This window comes from Dipodomys merriami, unplaced genomic scaffold, assembly GCF_024711535.1.
Source record: "Dipodomys merriami isolate MVZ:Mamm:240054 unplaced genomic scaffold, mDipMer1.0.p SCAF_8, whole genome shotgun sequence".
Classification (NCBI taxonomy): Eukaryota; Metazoa; Chordata; class Mammalia; order Rodentia; family Heteromyidae; genus Dipodomys; species Dipodomys merriami.
In genome coordinates this window covers 18924831-18944719 of record NW_027206401.1, presented here as the reverse complement: position 1 = coordinate 18944719, position 19889 = coordinate 18924831, and the positions used below count along the sequence as shown (strand labels likewise).

At 40.2% G+C, this 19889-nt stretch overlaps 1 protein-coding gene across 1 annotated transcript in view; it reads right to left on the bottom strand.

Annotated features, from left to right (window-relative positions):
* Positions 1 to 19889, bottom strand: part of Txlnb (taxilin beta) — a 48405-nt gene that overhangs the window by 7859 nt on the left and 20657 nt on the right. Inside the window, exons 5-7 of the mRNA XM_070010155.1 lie at positions 11454 to 11648; positions 8716 to 8835; positions 5418 to 5492 (exon numbers count right to left, since the gene is read on the bottom strand). Coding sequence (XP_069866256.1) covers positions 5418 to 5492; positions 8716 to 8835; positions 11454 to 11648 — 390 coding nt within the window. The remainder of the gene's footprint in view (positions 1 to 5417; positions 5493 to 8715; positions 8836 to 11453; positions 11649 to 19889) is intronic.

Genomic DNA, 19889 nt, shown 5'->3' with positions numbered 1-19889 from the left:
AAGACAAACAAATGACCATCAGTCTGCAATCTCTCATTTGCCATATGACAGAATTGAAATTATGTTTGTTTCTCATGATTCCTTGGCAGAAAGGTTACAGAAAATTGAGTAAAGGGGCAGCAAGGAATTCATGGTTAGGAAAATGCTCTTGGATTTCACACACACACACACACACACACACACACACACACACACAGAGTGTATAAAATAATAATAATCCTAGTGTAAACTCTTGTGTGTCTGGCTATCTATACTATACATTAGTGGTCTGTTCCTTAAAACATCTTGGAATCATCTATCACAAAATTTATTCATTTGCATTCTTGGCCAAGTCCATCCTGAAATTTTCTTTTTCTTTTCTTTTTTTTTTTTTTGGGTCCGGTCGTGGGGCCTTAACTCTGGGCCTGGGCGCTGTCCCGCAGCTCTTCAGCTCAAGGCTAGCACTCTACCACTTGAGCCACAGCACCACTTCTGGCTTTTTTTTTCTTTTTGCTTATGTGGTGCTGAGGAATCGAACCCAGGGCCTCGAGCATGCAAGACAAGTGCTCTACCACTGAGCCACCTTCCCAGCCCAAATTTTCTTTTTCTTATCCCTTATGTCCCCTGAATCTTTTAATAATTTACTACTAATCTCAGCAGTTTCACAAATGTGGGGGTTGCTGAAAAACTGTGGTCTCCTAAACTGGTCTTCCCAATCCTTTCTTACACTCTAGAGTTTCAGGATTCAGTTAGGCAACCTGCATGGTCTCTCCACTCCCAGATGTGACACTGACACAGTCAGAAACAGTTGCATCTGAACTTCAACTTCAACAGTGTTGACAGGCATTCTTGGTTTTGTTTGTTTTGTTTTGTTTTTGGTTAGACTGTCTTCACTCAGCTGTAGTGACTTTTACTTGCATGTACTTATAAAGTAGTTTCCCCCCATCATTTCTCAAAGTAAAAGATCTAAGGGAGAAAATCAGAATTTTTATTTTTTTGTGAATTAATTGGGCAGGTGTTTTTGTTCCTTTGCCATTTTTTCTTATTGCTGGCTTGAGGCATGAAGAAGGCAGACAAGTACCAAGAAGCATGCCTTGCTCCATTACCACCTCTTCTGGGCTTTTCCTGGTGACTATTTTTGTTTCCTTCCACATCCACTTTTGAGAACCATTTTAATTGTGATAAAATGCATATAACAAAATTTATCATCCTAAGGTGGGAGGCATGGCTCAGTTGGTAAAATGCTAGTGAGTGAATGAAAGCATCAGGTACCAAGTTTGAGTTCCAGTAGGGGACTGTATATAGTTCTATATATATAGTTCTCTCTCTCTCTCTCTCTCTCTCTCTCTCTCTCTCTCTCTCTCTCTCTCTCTCTCTCTCTCTCTCTCTATATATATATATATATATATATATATATATATATAGTTCTAACCACTTTTGAATATATAGTTCAGTAGTAAATATGTTCCCATGGCTGTAAGCCAATCTCTAGAAGTTTTCAGAAATGAAAAATGTAAACCCTATAACCTATTGTCAACTCTATTTCTTCCTTCTAGTAACCTGCATTTAATAGTCTGCTTTTCTTTTACCTGACTTATTTTTCCTAAGTGGCAAAACATGTGTGAGTTATGTATTTTTCAGGTAACCAGCCTCAACACTATCCCCTAAAAAAACTTATTTCCTTAATGGCTATTTGTCCAATTGTACTTTCCCTCTGAGGATTATGCTGATACAATGCATGTTTGAATAGACAAGGGATGTTCCTGTGCTCATCCTGGGGTTTCAGAGAATCCAGCAGAGGACAGCTAGAGGTTGTATGCAGTATTTTTCCTACCAGAGGCAGAAATAGAAAGAAAACTACTCTATTGTTCAAAGTCATGCTAATTGCTTCAACATTTCATTTTTAAATGGGGCAAGGGACTCACATATTCTTTTAACTGAGCACTGAATTTTAATTATAAACATCTGTAGAGTGTAGGAAACTGAACTCATGTCCAGGAATTGTCTTTGCTAGCCTTTGAGAATGGTGTGGAGACAGTAACTACTTGCAGGGGCTTTCCTCTCATCATGGATGGACCAGGGAGAAGACTTCTGAGACCATGGTCACACATTTTTATGAGTGTACTCACTGATCTTCCCCTCTGGTGGTGGTTTGTGCCTGTGCTGTCAGATACTACTGACTTTCCACATCAGCTACCGTCTGCATCCTTATTGATCCAATGAATACTTCATTTGTAGTGACAATTGTATGCCATTGATCTTCTCTGACAGTCCCTCTCTTGCCTCAGTCTATATAATTGAAAGCCAGACATCTCTTCCCTAAGTAAGAAACATGTTCCCAGCTGGCCAGCTGTTGCCTTATGAATAAAATGTGACTTCAGTTTGAACAAACAATGTTGTCTGTCCTTGAGTTTTCTCTTGCTCAGGCCTTAGATCTGGGGATGGAGGCCTGGAGTGGTGCCACTCACACCCCTTTAAAGACTGCATAAAACCAAAGGAAATGTGAGAGTGCTAAGTAAGATTTGCAATAAGGTTGCTTGTCAAGGTGTTTTGTTTTGTCGGTTGTGGGGCTTGAACTCTGGGCCTGGGGGCTGTCCCTCAGCTCTTCAGCTCAAGGCGAGCACTCTACCGCTTGAGCCACAGCACCACTTCTGGTTCTCTAGTGGTTTATTAAGGATAAGAGTCTCACAGACTTTCCTACCTGGGCTGGCTTTGAACCGTGATCCTCAGATCTCAGCTGCCTGAGTAGCTAGGATTACAGGCGTGAGCTACCAGTGCCTGGCAAGTGTGGTGTTTTTTGACACAAGGACTTGTTTATGTTGTCTGGGTTAGCCTTGCATTACCCTGGGGCTGCAGCTCAGATCTTCCTGCCTCAGCTTCCTCAGTAGCTGAGGCTGTGTATGTGTGCTACCATCCCCAGCAAAAGCTTACCACTAATAATGCTGATTCTTCAGGGGTGGGGGGGGGGAGCTTGCTTCACCATTACACATAATGATTACAGCCTTTCTTTCCTTCTGGAAGATTAAGTAATAATTGGAGTTTTGAAAGCACTGCTTTTGTCTAAAGAGGAAAGAAAAGGAGAGTCTCTGCAACCTGAGAGGTAGCCTACACTGTGGGCAACTATGGGCAAAGGGAGAGAAGTTAGGGTTAATTCAGACAAGAGCCAAGTTCTTCAGCTCTGGAAGTTCTTCACAGCTATCCTCAAGAGCCAGTCCTGAGGTCATCTTCTTAAAACTTTTTCAACTTAAGACTCTCTTATTTTCTCACATGATGATTACCTATGAAATACTATACTAGCTCACACACTGATTGCTAGTTAGCATTTTGTTAGCCTTAGGGAAAGCACTAGAAAGGGAGTCAATTCAGGCAGTGATTTTTCTGTTTCTTGGCTGTATACTATCACCTAGAACCCTTTGGTTCTGTACATTTGGAAAATGTACAGTAGGTATGGGTTGAGTTAATTGTACTTGTTTGGGACTAGGAACTGGCCTGGTGCTTTGCACAGATAATTTAGTAAACAACTGTATACATTTTATATATTTATTAGTGAAGCCTCATTTTCTTTTGTGTGTATACTGGCCCAGGGGCTTAAACTCAGGGCCTAGACACTGTCCCTGAGCTTTTATTGCTCAAGGTTAGTGCCCTACCTCTTGAGTTACTGTTCCACTTCCAGTTCTTTTGGTGGTTAATTGGAGATAAGAGTCTTATGGACCTCCCTTCCTGAGCTGGCTTTGAACTTTAATCCTCAGATTTCAGTCACCTGAGTAGCTAGAATTATAGGCATGAGCAACCAGTGCCTGGAGTTATGCTATTTTTTTTGACACTAAAAAGCATTGGGTATCCCAGAGGCCTCCAGCTTGGCATGTCACCCTACAGATAAGGAAAGTTAGTCTTACATAGGTTGAGTAGAGGTCCACAGGGTCACATAGAGAAATAGGATCCTGACTTTGGTTCCTAGAGCTGTCCAGGCCTGAGGGATGAATGAGAATCAAGGGCAAATCTAGAACCCTTGATAGGTTCTTTTCCAAGTTTGAAATGTTAGGGTTTGAAGGTTGGATTGCATCTTTATGTTTTATTTTTCAGATTATTACAACTCTAGATTCTAGTGCCACTTGAATAATTCAGCTCAGAATCTAATCATATTGATTGACTCTTGTCAAATTCATCCATATTTAGCACAGAAGAGTAGAGACTGTATATAATGGATGATGTAGCATTGCATAGTTCCAAGTAGTTTCTTCTTCCTCCCAAGCTCTCTGCTTTGAATGAACAGTGATAGGTAAATCAGAACCCCTGGCATGGTTTTCTTGCACCTCTGAACAGTAAGGTCAGACCTCTTTTCCACTACTGATCTCTTAGCTAGGGATCTGCCATTGCCTGCCTCTTGCTACACAATGATGAGATGAACTCTGGGATTGCCTGGTACACTTCCAGCTGCAGAGCTAGAGCCTCTCTGTGCCCTATGACAAGGCTCTAACTCCTGGAAAACCTTCCCTCTCAGGTCCTATTAAAAATTATATCAAGCCAGGCTCTGGTCGCTCATGCCTATAGCCCTAGCTACTTAGAAGGCTGAGATTTGAGAATCTTGATTTAAAGCCAGCCTGGGCAGACAAATCTGAGACTCTTGGCTCCAATTAAGCAGCAAAATAGCAGAAGGAGGGCTGTGACTCTTATGGTATAGACCATCAGCTTTGAGAGAAAAAGTCCAGCAAAAGCACTATCCCCTGAGTTCAAGCACCAGTATGGTCTTACACACACACACACACACACACACACACACACACACACACACACACACACATACACACACACCAGTTTAAGAACTGACAGTTATAAATTGTACATCTCAGCAGTTTGTGTTTTCTTCTTAATTTGGTAATGGGAGAAGGAAGAAATAGGAAATCTGCCCAGGCAGGTGATAATCTGGACCGTGGCTTTCTGTGACTGGCCATTTTAATGGCCTCATTCATCCACAAACCTTTGGGTCCATGTTCTTGGTGCAAAACATCTTCTTTTCATAGATGTAATACTGTATTCTTATTTCTACTTAAAAATAATAAACATGGGGCTGGGAAGGTGGCTCAGTGGTAGAGCACTTGCCTTGCATGCATGAGGCCCTGGGTTCGATTCCTCAGCACCACATAAGCTAAAAAGAAAAAAGTCGGAAGTGGCGCTGTGGCTCAAGTGGTAGAGCGCTAGCCTTGAGCTGAAGAGCTGAGGGACAGAGCCCAGGCCCAGAGTTCAGGCCCTATGACCGGACTCCTCCCCCCCCAAAAAAATAATAAACATGAGGTTGGTTTTTATTTTTAATTTCCACCCTCTGTCCCCACATCCTCTGTCATCTGTGAGGCCATGTGCAGAGGCACCTCTGGCCCTAGCCTCATGGTAAGGAGGAGTACGGTCAACATGAACCAAGATGCCCTGTTACCCCACTTTACCTGAGCCTGCAGCACCGTCTCTTGCTCCTTCAGCACTTTGGCCTGAAGTTTCCACTCTGCTGCCTGGTTCAGCAACTGGAAAAGGACAGAATGCAAGGGAAGAAGGTCAGATTGTTTTTTTAAATTATTGTTTCTTTGTGCTGGTACTGGGGCTTGAACTTAGGGCCTGAGTGCTGTCTCTTAGCCCTTGCACTCAAAACTTGTACACTACCACTTGAGCCACAGTTCCACTTTTGGTGTTTTTGTTTGTTTGTTCACCGGAGGTCAGATTCTCCCAAACTTTTCTATCCTGACTGGCTTTGAGCCATGACATTCAGAGCTCAGCCTCCTGAGGAGCTAGGATCATAGTCATGAGCTCCTCAGTACCCAGCTTTCAAATGGTTTTTAACCACCATTGCCTGCAATTTGGGTAAAGCTTAATTTCTTTCATATTAACCAGATTATATCTTGTTTGGAACTTAAAATAATCTGAGATGGCTAAAAAAAAGTTTAACAGTTTTATTTTTTAAATTTAGATTTTTTTAAAATAAAAAACTGGCATTTTTAATTTAAACAACCCTTTCCCAATCAAGGATGAATCACACAAAATTCAACCTTCTACCAAATTCTAGAAGATTCTCTAGCAATCCTCTTCAGCTAGCATCAATCTCTTCTTCACCATCTCTTAAGCCTCTCCACCTGGGTGTGACTGGCAGCAGCTGCTGCTTTATATCATCACAGCAATTCTCCAAGACTCTGAGCTTCGCTACAATGAGCGCAATGCGGTAAGAGATTTATATTTCATCTTTGTGCCCCATTCCTGATACACAGTTTCCAAAATGCATCTGAATGCGCTCAGGGCACATTAAAAGACAGACCCTTCTTGGGGAGTAAGATTTAAGAAGTACAGGGTGGGACCAGACCCTTTGCTTACAGTAAATAGCCAGGATGCTTTGGATCTTGGAGTTCCACGGATTGTACTTTGAAAAAAACAGAAATTTGGCCAACTGTTCTCAGTCCTGCCCTGTGGTAATTTACAAAGCAAGATGCTTCACCCCTCTTCTACAGGCAGATACCTCCAAACCTGGTCAGACATGGTCAGAAGTGAGCCCTGGAATGGTTGATTGTAAAAGGTACTTTTAGCAGCGCATCCATGTACACTTGTGTAACAGATATTATTTTAGCTTAAGATGTGTATCAATTTATTTTTTTAAAGCTGTGGCCTTTGCATTGGGTTAGATACAATGCACAATCTATGATGTGCCATATAAGACTTCTAGTTGTTATTCAAAAAAACAACCGTGCTATCACCTAAAGCTAATTATGAAGAGCACCTGATTGGTCCTAGGAGCGGCTTGGAGCAGCTGTAAGTAGACGTGCAGCGGTCTTTTTGAACCAACCAGGTAGGACTGTTGTCTGTGGCCTGGAGGGAACCAGTTGATGGCCTATTAAGACCCCAGCTCAGACGTAGTACCTCACCACGCTCCTAATGAAGTGGTACCAGCTGGAAGCCAAGCACATGACCAGCCTTGAGGCCTCAGGGAGCCTCCTATCTTTGACTCACATCTGCTATTTTGGTTAGCCAGGGTAGGAAAATCTGATAGAGAGCTTGCTTCTCACTAAGGCTGTACCCCTCCCTGCAATCTGCTCTCCAGGACCCCTCACCTGCATCTTTGTCTTATTCTCCCTTTGCCAAGTCTCATATATGCCATAGGAAAGTTCAGCCGTCCTGTACGAAGCATGTTATCTAAGAGGGTATCTGTTTTCTTGGATTTTGAGACATGATTGAATGTTTTCTTTAAGAACTAGATTGGATCCATTTCTTAGAGCATAGCTTTCTGATACGAAATAGATACACATTTATGTTCTCCAAAATTTCTTCTTTGGCGGGTGGTTCCATGTGGACTTGAAGCCCAATTTTGTCACTTAGCAGTGTGTGGCCTTAAGTTGTGTATCTTCCTTGAACTTTTTCACCCCAAACTTTTAGGAGATGCTTAGGATTAATGAGAGCAGGAAATATGACCACTTAGCTTCGTCAGCTCCAAATTTAGGAGTCATCCTTGACTCTACTTTTCTTCATGATCATCTTTAGATCATCCACACTGCTTGTTGGTGTTACAATAACGTTTATCCATCTTCGTCTTTCCGTCTCAGCTGCCAATTCCCCCAGCCATTTTCCACCCAAGAGCCCAATGAATCCATTACAGATGCAAAGGATTCTCGCATTCCTTTTCCTAAAACTTCCCATTACTTCCCACTATATTTAAGATAAAATCCAAACTACTTCTTATTTTGTTTTAGACACTTGCTATTGTAACTCAGGGTCACCTCAAACTCACTGTGTAGCCCAGGATAGTCTTCTTTCTTTCTTTCTTTCTTTTTGTCGGTTGTGGGACTTGAACTCTGGGCTTGGGTGCTATCCCTGCACTCTCCAGCTCAAGGCGAGCACTCTACTGCTTGAGCAACAGTGCCACTTCCGGTTTTCTAGTGGTTTATTGGGAGATAAGAGTCTCACGGACTTTTCTGCCAGGGCTGGCTTTGAACCGTGATCCTCAGATCTCAGCCTCCTCAGTAGATACGATTACAGTTGTGAGCCATCAGTGCCTGGCCCAGGATAGTCTTGAACTCAAGATTTTCCTGACTTAACCCCTTGAATACTGGGATTATAAGCATGTATCACCATGAATGGCTCCATACTATTTTCTAAGCCCTGCAAGACAATGTAGCATTGATACTTGCTTACCTCTGCAACTTCACTGTAAGCCTTTCCCCAGTGGTTAACTTACTCTTACTTCCCTGACCATTTACTATTTGGGGAGCAGGTCAGGCTTGTGTCATCACAAGCCTAACTGCAGAGTCTGCGGCTGGAGACCACGCCCCAGGTGGTGGCCCCTAATTGAGTAGGGCTTACCTAGTCCTCCTCCCCTCTGGAATCACCTAATCCTAAGTAGATCCTCTCCTTTGGTTCCTTCTCAGTTCTACCTTATTTTCCTAATAGATAACAGTGTTCTCTCAAATCATTGCCTGCCTCTTCCTAATCAGAAACTCCTCTGCCTGGAGGGAGATAACCCTTCTCTGTCTTGTTCGTAGCTACACCCCAATGGTGCTCAGTAGATGACAGGGACATAAGGAAAAAAATCATTGAATAGTTGTTGAGTATTTGGGGTGAAAAGTGGTGTACAGTGCTTTGTACTATGCTGGCCCAGTTAGGACTCCTTCATCCGTCTAGTGCTCTTTATCTGTGATTGTAAACGACTTGGCTAGAGCATCTATGACACCAGGGAGACCAGGTATGTACGCCAACTGAAACGATACGTACATATTCCTTCTCTCGACTGTGCCGCTCCTCTGCTTCCTTCATCAGCTCCTGGGCCTGCTCAAGTTTTGCATCCACCAGCTTCTGCTGCAGTTCTCTGTGCTTAAATATTCTGTCCAGATGCTAAGAAAAAATATAGAACACATAGAAAACATAGCTTATTGTTGGTGCTTGAAACAAAAAGAATTCACAGGAACCCAAGTGCTCTGTTTTGAGATTTAACAAGGAGGGGGAGCAGAATAAATGCGCTTGCATCGCTGCATGTGCAGTGGTAGACACAAGCGTCGAGGTGCCAGAGTTCAACCATGTCAATGCCTGATTTGGACCTCGTTATTATTTTGTGTATGTGCATGTGTGTGCATGTATGAGTATGTGCATGTGTGTGCATGCATGCATGCCAGTTCTGGGACTTGAGCTCAGGGCTCAGACACTGTCCTTTTTTCTATTCAAGGCTAGCATTCTATCATTTCAGCCACAGCTCTGCTTCCAGCTTTTTTGGTGATCACTTGGAGATGAGTCTCAGGGACTTTTCTTCCTGGACTAGCTTTGAATCACAATCTCAAATCTCAGCTTCCTGAGTAGCTAGGATCATAGGCATGAGCCACTGGTGCCTGACTAAGATCCTAATATTATTTAAAAACATTACTTAAAAAAATTTAAGTAGTTGGGCTGGGAAGGTGGCTCATTGGTTGAGTGCTTGCCTTGTATGCATGAGGCCCTGGGTTTGATTCCTCAGTAGCACATAAGCAGAAAAGGCTGGAAGTGGCGCTGTGGCTCAAGTGGTAGAGTGTTAGCCTTGAGCTGAAGAGCTGAGGGACAGTGTCCAGGCCCAGAGTTCAGGCCCATGACTGACAAAAAAAAAAAAAAAAAAAATTAAGTAGTTGATAGGACGTCATTATGGTAGCCACCACAAAGATCTATACTGTGAGTGACAGAAAACTGTCTTGTAGTATTTTGGCTCTTTTAACTACAACATTAACATATGTACCATGCTTAGTATCTGCACTATGGTGAGAAAGGTGTGAGTTACAACCACGTGGTCCTTGTGTGTAGGAGTGAGTCCCAGGTCCCCGAATTCCACTCCGTTGGTCTGATGGGTTGGTGCTGTCCTTTGGATCTGAAATGGCACTCAAAGGCCATGTGTTAAAAGCCTAGTGTCTAACTTGCTGGTAGTGAGGAGTGGCAGAAAAATGTAAAAGGTGGGGCCTGATTTGTGAGTGCCCCGAAGCGTACTGTGGACTCTGCTCCTTTGGATTCCTCTTTTGCTTCCTGGCTGCTTTGACATGAGCATCTCTCTGGCTCCACATTTCTCACCCTGATTATGTAGCCTTGTCACAGGCTCAAGATAGGTGGGGCCGATGGAGTGTAGAACAAAGCCTCCAGTGCTCTTAAGGGAAAACAGATAATAGGAGAAAAACAAGGAGGAGGTAACAATGCTCATAGGAAATGTACTCATTACCTTACCCATGTAACTGTAACCCCCCTGCACAGCATCTTTACAATAAAATAAAATAACCCAAACCTCTGGGTAAGTGCATTATAACACACATTTGTTACAGCCACAGAAAGCTGACTAACACAAATGAGGATGACAAAGTCAAGGGCCACAAAAGAACAGATTTGCAGATGTGCAAATTCACATACCTTTTGACCTCTGGACTTGCTGGATAAAGTAAGCTTTCCACTCTACCTCTTTAAGAAGACTTAATCATGACGATGTTCCCATCATCAAAAAGAGGCCATGTGCAATTCTGTCCCTGGGCTTTACAGAGATCAGATTGTGTGGATATACAATTGGTATACCGGGGCTTCCCATCTGCAGCTCTCTGGAGAGTGTGACCATTTTCTTTTCACATCGTCCCCTCTTCTTTATCTGAACCTCCCTTCTGAACTAGGCTTGCTAAAGTGGTTGCAAGGCATTTTGGTACACTGTGAAGCGTTTCCTGCTTACCAAACTACTGGGACCATATGCTCTTGGCTCAGGTTCCTTTTTTTTTCATAGAATATTGCCTAGAGAGTCACTTTGACTATGTTATGTTATATTTTAAGGCAGATGTAAAATTTGGCTAGGATGGGGAAAGGCATATAAGCTTAACAAATTCCTGAAAGGGCCATCTGGGGTCTTAAGAACATCGAAAGTATTAAAAAATAATCTTAGCTTTTGTGACTATAAGTGATTTTTGCCTTTGAGCCTCCACTTATCATATACAAAATGTAAAAAATATAGTTTCTTCTGGTTGATTTTAGAAAAGACTGAGACAATTAAATGACACATTGTATGCAAAGTACAGCACTTAGCATATTGCCTGACAAAAGTAAGTGCCAAATAAATGCCATCATTATTATCATTGTTACCTTATTAGTACTAGTATTGGCTTGTAAGCTCTGTAGACTACTACCTCTTGATTTAGATGATAGAGTGATTTTTATTAAGAAAATGAGAGGTACTTTTGTCTATATAGAGAACATTTTTAAAGGGCTGGGAAATACTGTTTCCAAGCCTTCCACTTTCTACTTACTGCCTTTATAGTGATTTCAGTTTTGAAGAAATCCAGTTTGAATTTCAGCCAGGCATTTTTGTAAGCACCATCTGTCTGGATGTAAAGGAAATCCAAGCCTCACCATTCATCAGTCAAGAGGGTTGGCCATGACTTTTGTTATTAAGCAAGCAAGCTCCCCACCTTCACAACCCAGAGTTGGATCTATGTGCAGTTCTTCAAAAGGCTCGATGTGATTCTCACCTCCTCTCTGAGCTCATACTGATCGATGATGCTTTTCAGTTTTTCTGCAAGCTCCGTGTTCTCCTGACAAAGCTTCATATTCCGCTCACTCTGTTGCTCTATCTGAGCCTGGATATCTGTCAGGGTAGTCTGGAAGTGACTTGTGATTTCTTTCCTTTTCTCTTCTTCTTCACGTGCCCGCTGGAGGGTTTCCTCCTGTGAATAAAAAGCCAAATGTTTTTGTTATGCTGGTGTATAGGCTTAGAGAATGCAGGATCACCATGAGGACTCAGTGTACAGAGTAAATGGAATTTTTTTTCAGTCTTCTCGAGCTGAAGTTACCCTGTCCCAAAATAAATATATGAGCAGAGGTTTTGGCAGTTAAGTGCACAGTCACTCAGAGCAGATGCTGGGAGGACCTTGAATTTGATCCTGGTGATGAATAGGCTTGTTTTAAAGATGATGTGTCCCCTGCTGGGTGAATGAACTACAGTGATTCTGACAAACAGGCACACAGTTTTGATCTCTTCACTATGGAGTGGAAAAAAAGGCAACTTGACTTTACTGATGGATGGGACAGATCATGAGCTCCTTTTGTTCCTATAGAAAGGTACAGGGAGAGGAGTGATAGAGCTAATATTCCTCTTTTTTTTTTTTAAAACCATGTCATATTAACCACACAATTGTCAAGCCCAGGTTTTAGAAATATACTAATGTAAACCTCTTCATAGCAAGAAAGATATTTTCATAAGAAAGCTAAAAAAGGGAAATGAAGACAGATATATGTCAATAAAAGCTTTTCAAAAATAAAAAAAGGAAAATTTCTAAGTATGTTGGATATTTTATTTCTGGAAGAAAAACCATTCTGTGTGTCACATTGAGTAATTGAAATATTCAATGTAGCATTTGAATCAAAAGTAATATTAAGTTTTAAGTCTCTTTAACTCTAAAATAAAACATCTAATCTCTCCCTGATCCTTTGTTAACAGAGAATTGTAAATTAGTTTTTAAATTATTTTTGTTCTCTTTTTTTCCCCCAAATCAAAACTCTCCATTCTTTGCTTACCATTAACAATATACCCAATTTCCTGCTACATCTATATTGAGAATTATTTGCTTTGTGATTATTCCTCTCATTGTTTTAGAATAAAAGGAGTTGATCTTGGTACATCATACCAAAGATAGACACTTACACTGATGACAAATGATACAGACATTTTAGGATTCTTTTCAGCTCTGATTGATTGTTAATATGAAAGCTTGCTTCATTGTTGGCAAGTAAAAATATACTGCATTTGGTTGCCTACCAAGTTCAAGTTATACAATGGGATTTTAAAAAAGAAATAATTACTTTAGCAGGAGTAATTGCACAAATCTTTATTATAATAGAATAATGTGATCAAAATAAAAACTGATCCTGAAAAAAGGCTCTGGAAACCTTTTATCACTGGGTTTTCATCTTTTCTATACAATTAAAACATTTCCTATCTCTGACCTGGCCATCAGTTTTGTAATTCAGTTATGTTATAAACCTTTGTCCAGCAATAACTCCTCAGGGATATTGTGTAAGGTAGTTCTACTTCTGAATATGAAGACATGAACTGTATATTATTTCCCTGAACTAATGTCTACTATATATATTTCGCTAAAAATGACTATTGCTATCTGTTAAGAGCAATTCAAGATGCATGCAATAGTGACTGTCATCTCATTGCTTCTGATAAGATTAGAGATCAAGAAATTCTGAATTACAGGACTACATACAGACCATGATCTGAACTCTAGTTGAATTGATAAAGATCCCATCCACAGGTGAGTCAGGGAAGCTGGCTACCAAAAAAAGGAACCGATGTTAGGATGGCACTAAACTCATGGCAAACTATGGAACCGCACTCAATCTTGGCCACAAAACATACATCTTTCATTTCTCTCTCCTCTCTCCTCCTCTCTTCTTTTCTTCTTTCTCCTCTCTGCTATCTTCTCTCCCCTCTTCCCTTCTTGGTTCCCTTTTTCTTCCCTTCTCATTTTTTCTTTCGCTCTCTTTTTTGAGAGCGTTTTACTATGGAGCCCAGCCTGTCTCAAACTTTTGATCCTTATGCTTTAGCCTTCTGAGTGTTGATATTACAGATTATATCACCATACCTCGCTATCATGTTTCTCAATGACATAAAAATCTAGCTGGGCACTGGTGGCTCACATCTGTAATCCTAGCTACTCAGGAGGCTGAGATATAAGGATTGTAGTTTGATTCTAGTCTGGGCAGAAAAGTCACCACGAGATTCTTTATCTCCAATTAACCTCTCAAAAATTGGAAGTGGAACTGTGGCTCAAAGTGGTAGAGTACTAGCTTTGAGCAAGAGAGCTCAGGGACAGCACCTAGGACCTAAGTTCAAACCTTACGACCATGTAAATAAATAATTAAATCTAGAGATGGGAAGCTTAGATTGGCAAGATTGCAATTGAAGGCCAGATTGGACTGGCAAATCATGAGACTCCTTTCAAATGAAGAGCTGGACACAGTTGCATGCACCAAGGCAGGAAGACTAAAATAGGGGACCTCTAGGCATTGCGCCAATCAGGAATCTAGGCTCTATCTCAAAAATCACCAACACAGAAAAGTTTGGAGGCCGTGTCTCAACAGTAAGTGTGGGGGGAAAAAAGAAACTTCAGACATCATAATAAAAAATTTGATTAAAATAAAGATTAATTAAAAAAACACCCCAGCAAACCAGTAAATATGCCTATCTGGCAAGAGTGGCGTCTTGAGTTCAGTCCCCAGTACTGAAAATAAATACATAATTTAGCTATATCTTACACATTTGAGTTCACTGATAAAGAATTTGCAATCATTTGGACAGTGAGACAAGATTTTGTCTTTTAAAACCAAGTACATTATTCAGAGTGAAAAAAAATCAGTAGCAAATAAGGTTGAAGACACAGTCTGGAAATAATTTTGTAGACACTATCACAGATCTTAGAACTGATGCTATGCCTGGCACATAATCCATAGGTACTCAGTTAATACTTAACTACTCGAACTGGGTGCTGGTGGCTCATGCCTGTAATCCTAGCTTCTCAGGAGGCTGAGATTTGAGGATCATGGTTCAAAGCCAGCCTGGTCAGGAAAGTCTGTGAAACTCTTATCTCCAATAAACCACCAGAAAACCAGAAGTGGTGCTGTAGCTCAAGTGGTAGAGTGCTCTCCTTGAGCTGAAGAGCTGAGGGACAGCGCCCAGGCCTAGAGTTCAAGCCCCACGACTGCATAAAAATAAAAAATTAACTACTTGACAAATTATTAATTTTATATAGACAAATGAGTAGCTTGGACGAGTTGATGGCAATTGTCCTTTGCACACTAAAAATCCTGTGTTATGATATCAAATGTTGCTTATTTCCTTACCAAATCTTTTCCCTGAGATAACATCTCTAACTAGGCAGGTCTTTCACAATATTGTTTTAGACTCAACTTTGATACGTCAAAGATAGGTAGTATTTTGTTAAAATTAGCACATTATACTTTAATTGTTTTTGTTCCCCCTAAACTCTTCTAGCTTGTTAAGGTTTTGTGTGAGTTTTTACCTTAATGAAGAAACAGTGAAGGTTAACGTTAATGATGGTAGGAAGATATTTGGCTGTGCATTGTCTTCCTGGGTCTTCCCAGGAACAAATTCAGGAGCTGACTCTGTCTTACTAGTATAGCCAGAAAGGTCATACCAGGTTGGACTTTCTCAAGATCACATCTATAATTTCTGGACTAAATAATGCAAGAAACAGCTATTTAAACACTGGGAAAGAAAGAAAATCAGACAGTCCTGGAGGCAAGTTGGCACTTGCCAGTAAAACTTTTCCTAGGAAATTTACCCTGCTTCTGGTCTGCAGAACAAGAGGTCAGAATGCTAAGCAATTATAGCCACAGACATGGAGGAGAGAGTTCCAGGAAGAAGAGAGGGAGAGGGAGAAATCTAAATGCCATGAATAACCCTGGCTCAAAGCTTTGATTCTGAGCCATACCTATTGTAGAGTAGACTCAAAGCAACCCAGCTTAGTAAAAAACAAAAAAAAAGAACTGAACGAAGAGCTAAGTTACTGTCCGAGGAACAAAGAATTGTAGCTTTAATTTAGCTAAACTGATTGGATGGGGAAAAAAGTCAACATTCTTCAAAGGAGTATAATTGTTATAGTTTCCCTAGCAAGTTTGAACCCTAAAGATTCATGTTTTGAAGGACGAGTCCCCAACTGACGGGCTTTGGGGAGGTTATTTCTATCATGAGGGGATCAAGTGGACTCATCCATTGATGAGTTTATAGCTGCATAGCCTGTTAGGAGATGAAGCCTTTTTGGAGAAAGTAGGTCACTGGGCGTGGCTTTTTGTTTCCTGGCCGTGGCAAGGTGGAAGAACCTGCTCTGCCACCTGCTTCACACCTGGAGCCACCTCAGCACAACCCAGAGACCATGAAGCCAGTCACCACAAACTGAACCATGATCCCAAGTAACATGACCTCCTTTAAGATGATTTCTCTAAGGTATTTCATCGCAGCCAAGAAAGGTCAATGCGATGGTGGAATCTGTTTTCCAGGACATCAGTCACAATATCCATGATACAATTGGCAATGGATTGACACATGAAAAGCTAAGAAAAAAGTGACTACTTATCAAAAGAAAAGACAGAGTAAGCTTGTTCTACAATAGTCTCAATGTGGAAATAGCAGAAAAAAATTTTTGTTGGTCATGGGGCTTGAACTCTGGGCTTGGGCACTATCCCTCAGCTCTTCGGCTCAAGGCTAGTGCTCTACTGCTTAAGCCACAGTGCCACTTCCAGTTTTCTAGTGGTTTATTGGAGATAAGAGTGTCATAGACTCTCCAGCCTAGGCTGGCTTTGAACCGTGATTCTCAGATCTCAGCCTCCTGAGTAGCTAGGATTGTAGGTGTGAGCCACCGGCACCTGGCTAAGAATTTTTATATAGGTATTATAATGCTGCTCAGTGATGTAAAGGAAATATATGGTCTCAATTGATGATCCATTAAATAGTATGGAATCAGAAATTTAAGGCCATGGAATGGGTTTACAGTATGATAGAGATTAGAGAGGAAAGAAGCAATGAAGGTGAAGATAGACTAATAGAAATGATGAAATCTGAAGATACAACAGCAAGAGGTACAGATGACCAATGCAGTGATAGACTCTAAGAACATTGTTAGACACCCTGTATTCATATACTGTTTTGTAGAATGGGAACTTCTTTGTGCAACTACTTAATAATTATAATTATAATTATAATATAATAATAATAATAAATGTTAAAAAAATAAAAGATTCTCATGACTTTCCAGCCTGGGCTGGCTTTGAACTACCATCCTCAGATGTCAGCCTCCTGAGTAGCTAGGATTACAGGTGTGAGCCACCAGCACCCAGCTCAGTTTTTCATTCTTAATAACACATTTGAAGTCCTGCCAAAGCAAAGTGACCACTATGTTCTTCCTCTTGAAATTGGATGGACAGTGACTCTTGTGATAATGATACTCCATGATTTTTGAGGCTGGGTCATAAAATGTACTGTGTTTTAAATATGATGTGACTGTGTCCCCCAGGGATTTATATGCTATATGCTGGATCTCAGCTTGGTAGTATTTACAGTTAGTGTTCAGTAGTGTAATCAGAGATGGTGTTAAGAGGTGGGGTCTTGTGGAAGGTGGTTAAGTCATTGGGGGTGCTGATTTCAGAAAGCATCAGTGATGGTTTTAAGGAATGCATTAGTTCTCATGAAAGCAGCTTGATATAACCTCAGGTCACTTTAATACTTGGCTTCTTCTGCCTGTGGGTTTTCCCCTCCTCATTTCTCTACCATGTTGTGATACAAAGGCTTTTTCCTTACCAGAGACCCAAATAGATAAGGCCCCTTGATCTTATATTTCAAACTGTTGATGAAATAAACTTCTTTACTTTGAAAAAAAAGTATCAAAAGACACATATGGACTTAGAATCAGGAGACAGAGAAGGGAGATAGGGAGGGAGGAAAGAGAATAGTTGAAGAAATAATGGCTGAAAAATTCCCCAAATTTGATGAAAAACATCCAGATACAAAATACTCAACAAATACCAAGTGTGATATATATGAAGAAAACTGTTATTAGTCATAAAATAGTTAAGGTTCTGAAAGCCAAAAATCAGTAGAAAGTATAGGAAAAAAATCAATTGAAAGTAGCCAGATAATGAGATATCATACATAGAAGAATAGCAACTCAAATTTATTGTTGATTTTCATCAGAAACTACAGTACACAATTTATATAAAAGCTTAAAGAAAAACTGTAAACAAATCCTGTCAATGTTGAATTTTATAGCCAATAAATATAGTCTTTAGTAGTAAACATTTTTTAATTAAAAAATAAATTTATTGTGAAAATACCGTAGAGAGGGGTTACAATTACATGGACAAGGTAATGAGTACATTTCTTATCAAGCATTGTTGCTTCCTCCTTTGTTTCCCTTCCCTTCCCATCTTCCCCTCCCCTCCCCTCTTCCTCCCCCCCTGCCAAAATTGTAAAGTTCATTTTTTGACATATGTCTTGTACATCTCATTGTTGCAATGGGTCCACCTGTATCCCTATCTAAACAATTTGTTTTTTCCCCTTCTCCACAAATTATACCGACATCAAATACAATGAAAACAGGGGTTATACTGTGGGGGAGGGACATACAAAGAAACAAAGAAATCATCTTATAAATATGTTAGAAACAATGGCAAGAAAGAAAAAAACATTTAAGTCCTTATCTTGGGGTTCATTTTGCCTAACATCAACTTACCTGTTTCTGTATGTCTTAGACATTTAGTAGTAATTGCAAATAAGGGAAACCATGGGACCTATGTTTCTTTGGGCCTGGCTTACTTCACTTAATATAATTTTTTCCAAGTCTTCTCACTTTTGGGCATTTATCCACATGATCACAAACAAGACCACACTAAAGCTACCAGCACAACTATGTTTATTGCAACATTATTTACCATAGCTAAGATATGGAACCAACTCAGAAGCCCCTCAGTAGATGAATGGATCAAGAAAATGTGGTATATATACACAAAGGAATTCTATGCTTCCATCAGAAAGAATGACATTGCCTCATTTGTTAGGAAATGGAAATACTTGGAAAAAATTATATTAAGTAGTAAACTTTTTTTTAAAGACATTTTAAACATAAAAGACAAAGGGGGGCACAAAAATGGAGGGAGGGTGAACAAATGCAGCCATGGTATTCAATATGCATTATGTAAAAAAATGAATGAAGCAATTTATGGGCAGGAATGTAAAGGGGAAAATGGGGGAAAGTGAAGGAAGAGGTGACATTGCCCAAGTAGCATTGTACTCATTACCTAACATGGGATTGTAACCCACTTTTGTACAACTCCTTAATAACAAAAAATAGAATATGAAAAAAAGACAATCAAGAGAATTGACTGCTAGAAGAACTGTACCATAGAACAAGTACTACCACAAGTTCTTTAGGCTGAGAGTAAATAAAGGTATCAGGAATGTTAACTATCTTGGTACTTGTAAAAAGATAGTTTTATAGTTTAATTTTTAAAGGAATATGCATGATGGTTAAGAAAACAGTCTAACATCATTGTGTATACGTGACAGCCATAGCTTAATGATATAAAAAGTAAGATCTCTTTAGTTGTGATGGTTCTATGTGTTGAGTTGATACAGTATTGAACTCCAGGTATGATATGAAATGTGAAGAATGTAGATTGTCATCACTGAACAATAATGCAGAGATAGTTTAAAAATCTAAGACATTAGCCTGGTGCCTGTGGCTCACACCTGTAATCCTAACTACTCAGTAGGCTGAGATCTGAGGATCACGGTTCAAAGCAAGCTGGAGTGGGAAACTGTGCAAGACTCTTATCTCCAATTAACCACCAGAAAACTGGAAGTGGCTCTGTGGCTCAAGTGGTAGAGCACTGGTAGAGCTGAAGAGCTCAGGGATAGCACCCAGGCCCAGAGTTCAAGCCCCATGACTGACAAAAAACAAAACAAAACAAAAAAGTAAGATATTAAATATAATTTAAGAATCTTTAAATGGCAAATAATCCAAAGGAAGACTGGAAAAGAGAAACAGAAAAGAGAGGTGGTATATAGTAGACAAAGAATAAAATGGCACCTGCCATTTCATCCAATCACATCAATCTTTATATTCTATATTAATGGACTGGCACTGCAATTGAAGGGAGATATTTGCAAATGAAAAGGAGCAAAATACAACTATGTACTCCCTATAAGAAATACTCTTTAACTTATAGACCCAGGTCTAATAAGTGGATGAAAGGAGATAACTTGGGGGAAAAAAATGAGAGTAAGGAAACTAAAGTGGCTAATTTGGTATCAAATAGTGTAACTATTAAGACAAAGGTCTATACCAAAGTATATTTCATAATGATAAAATGGCCAATACATTAAG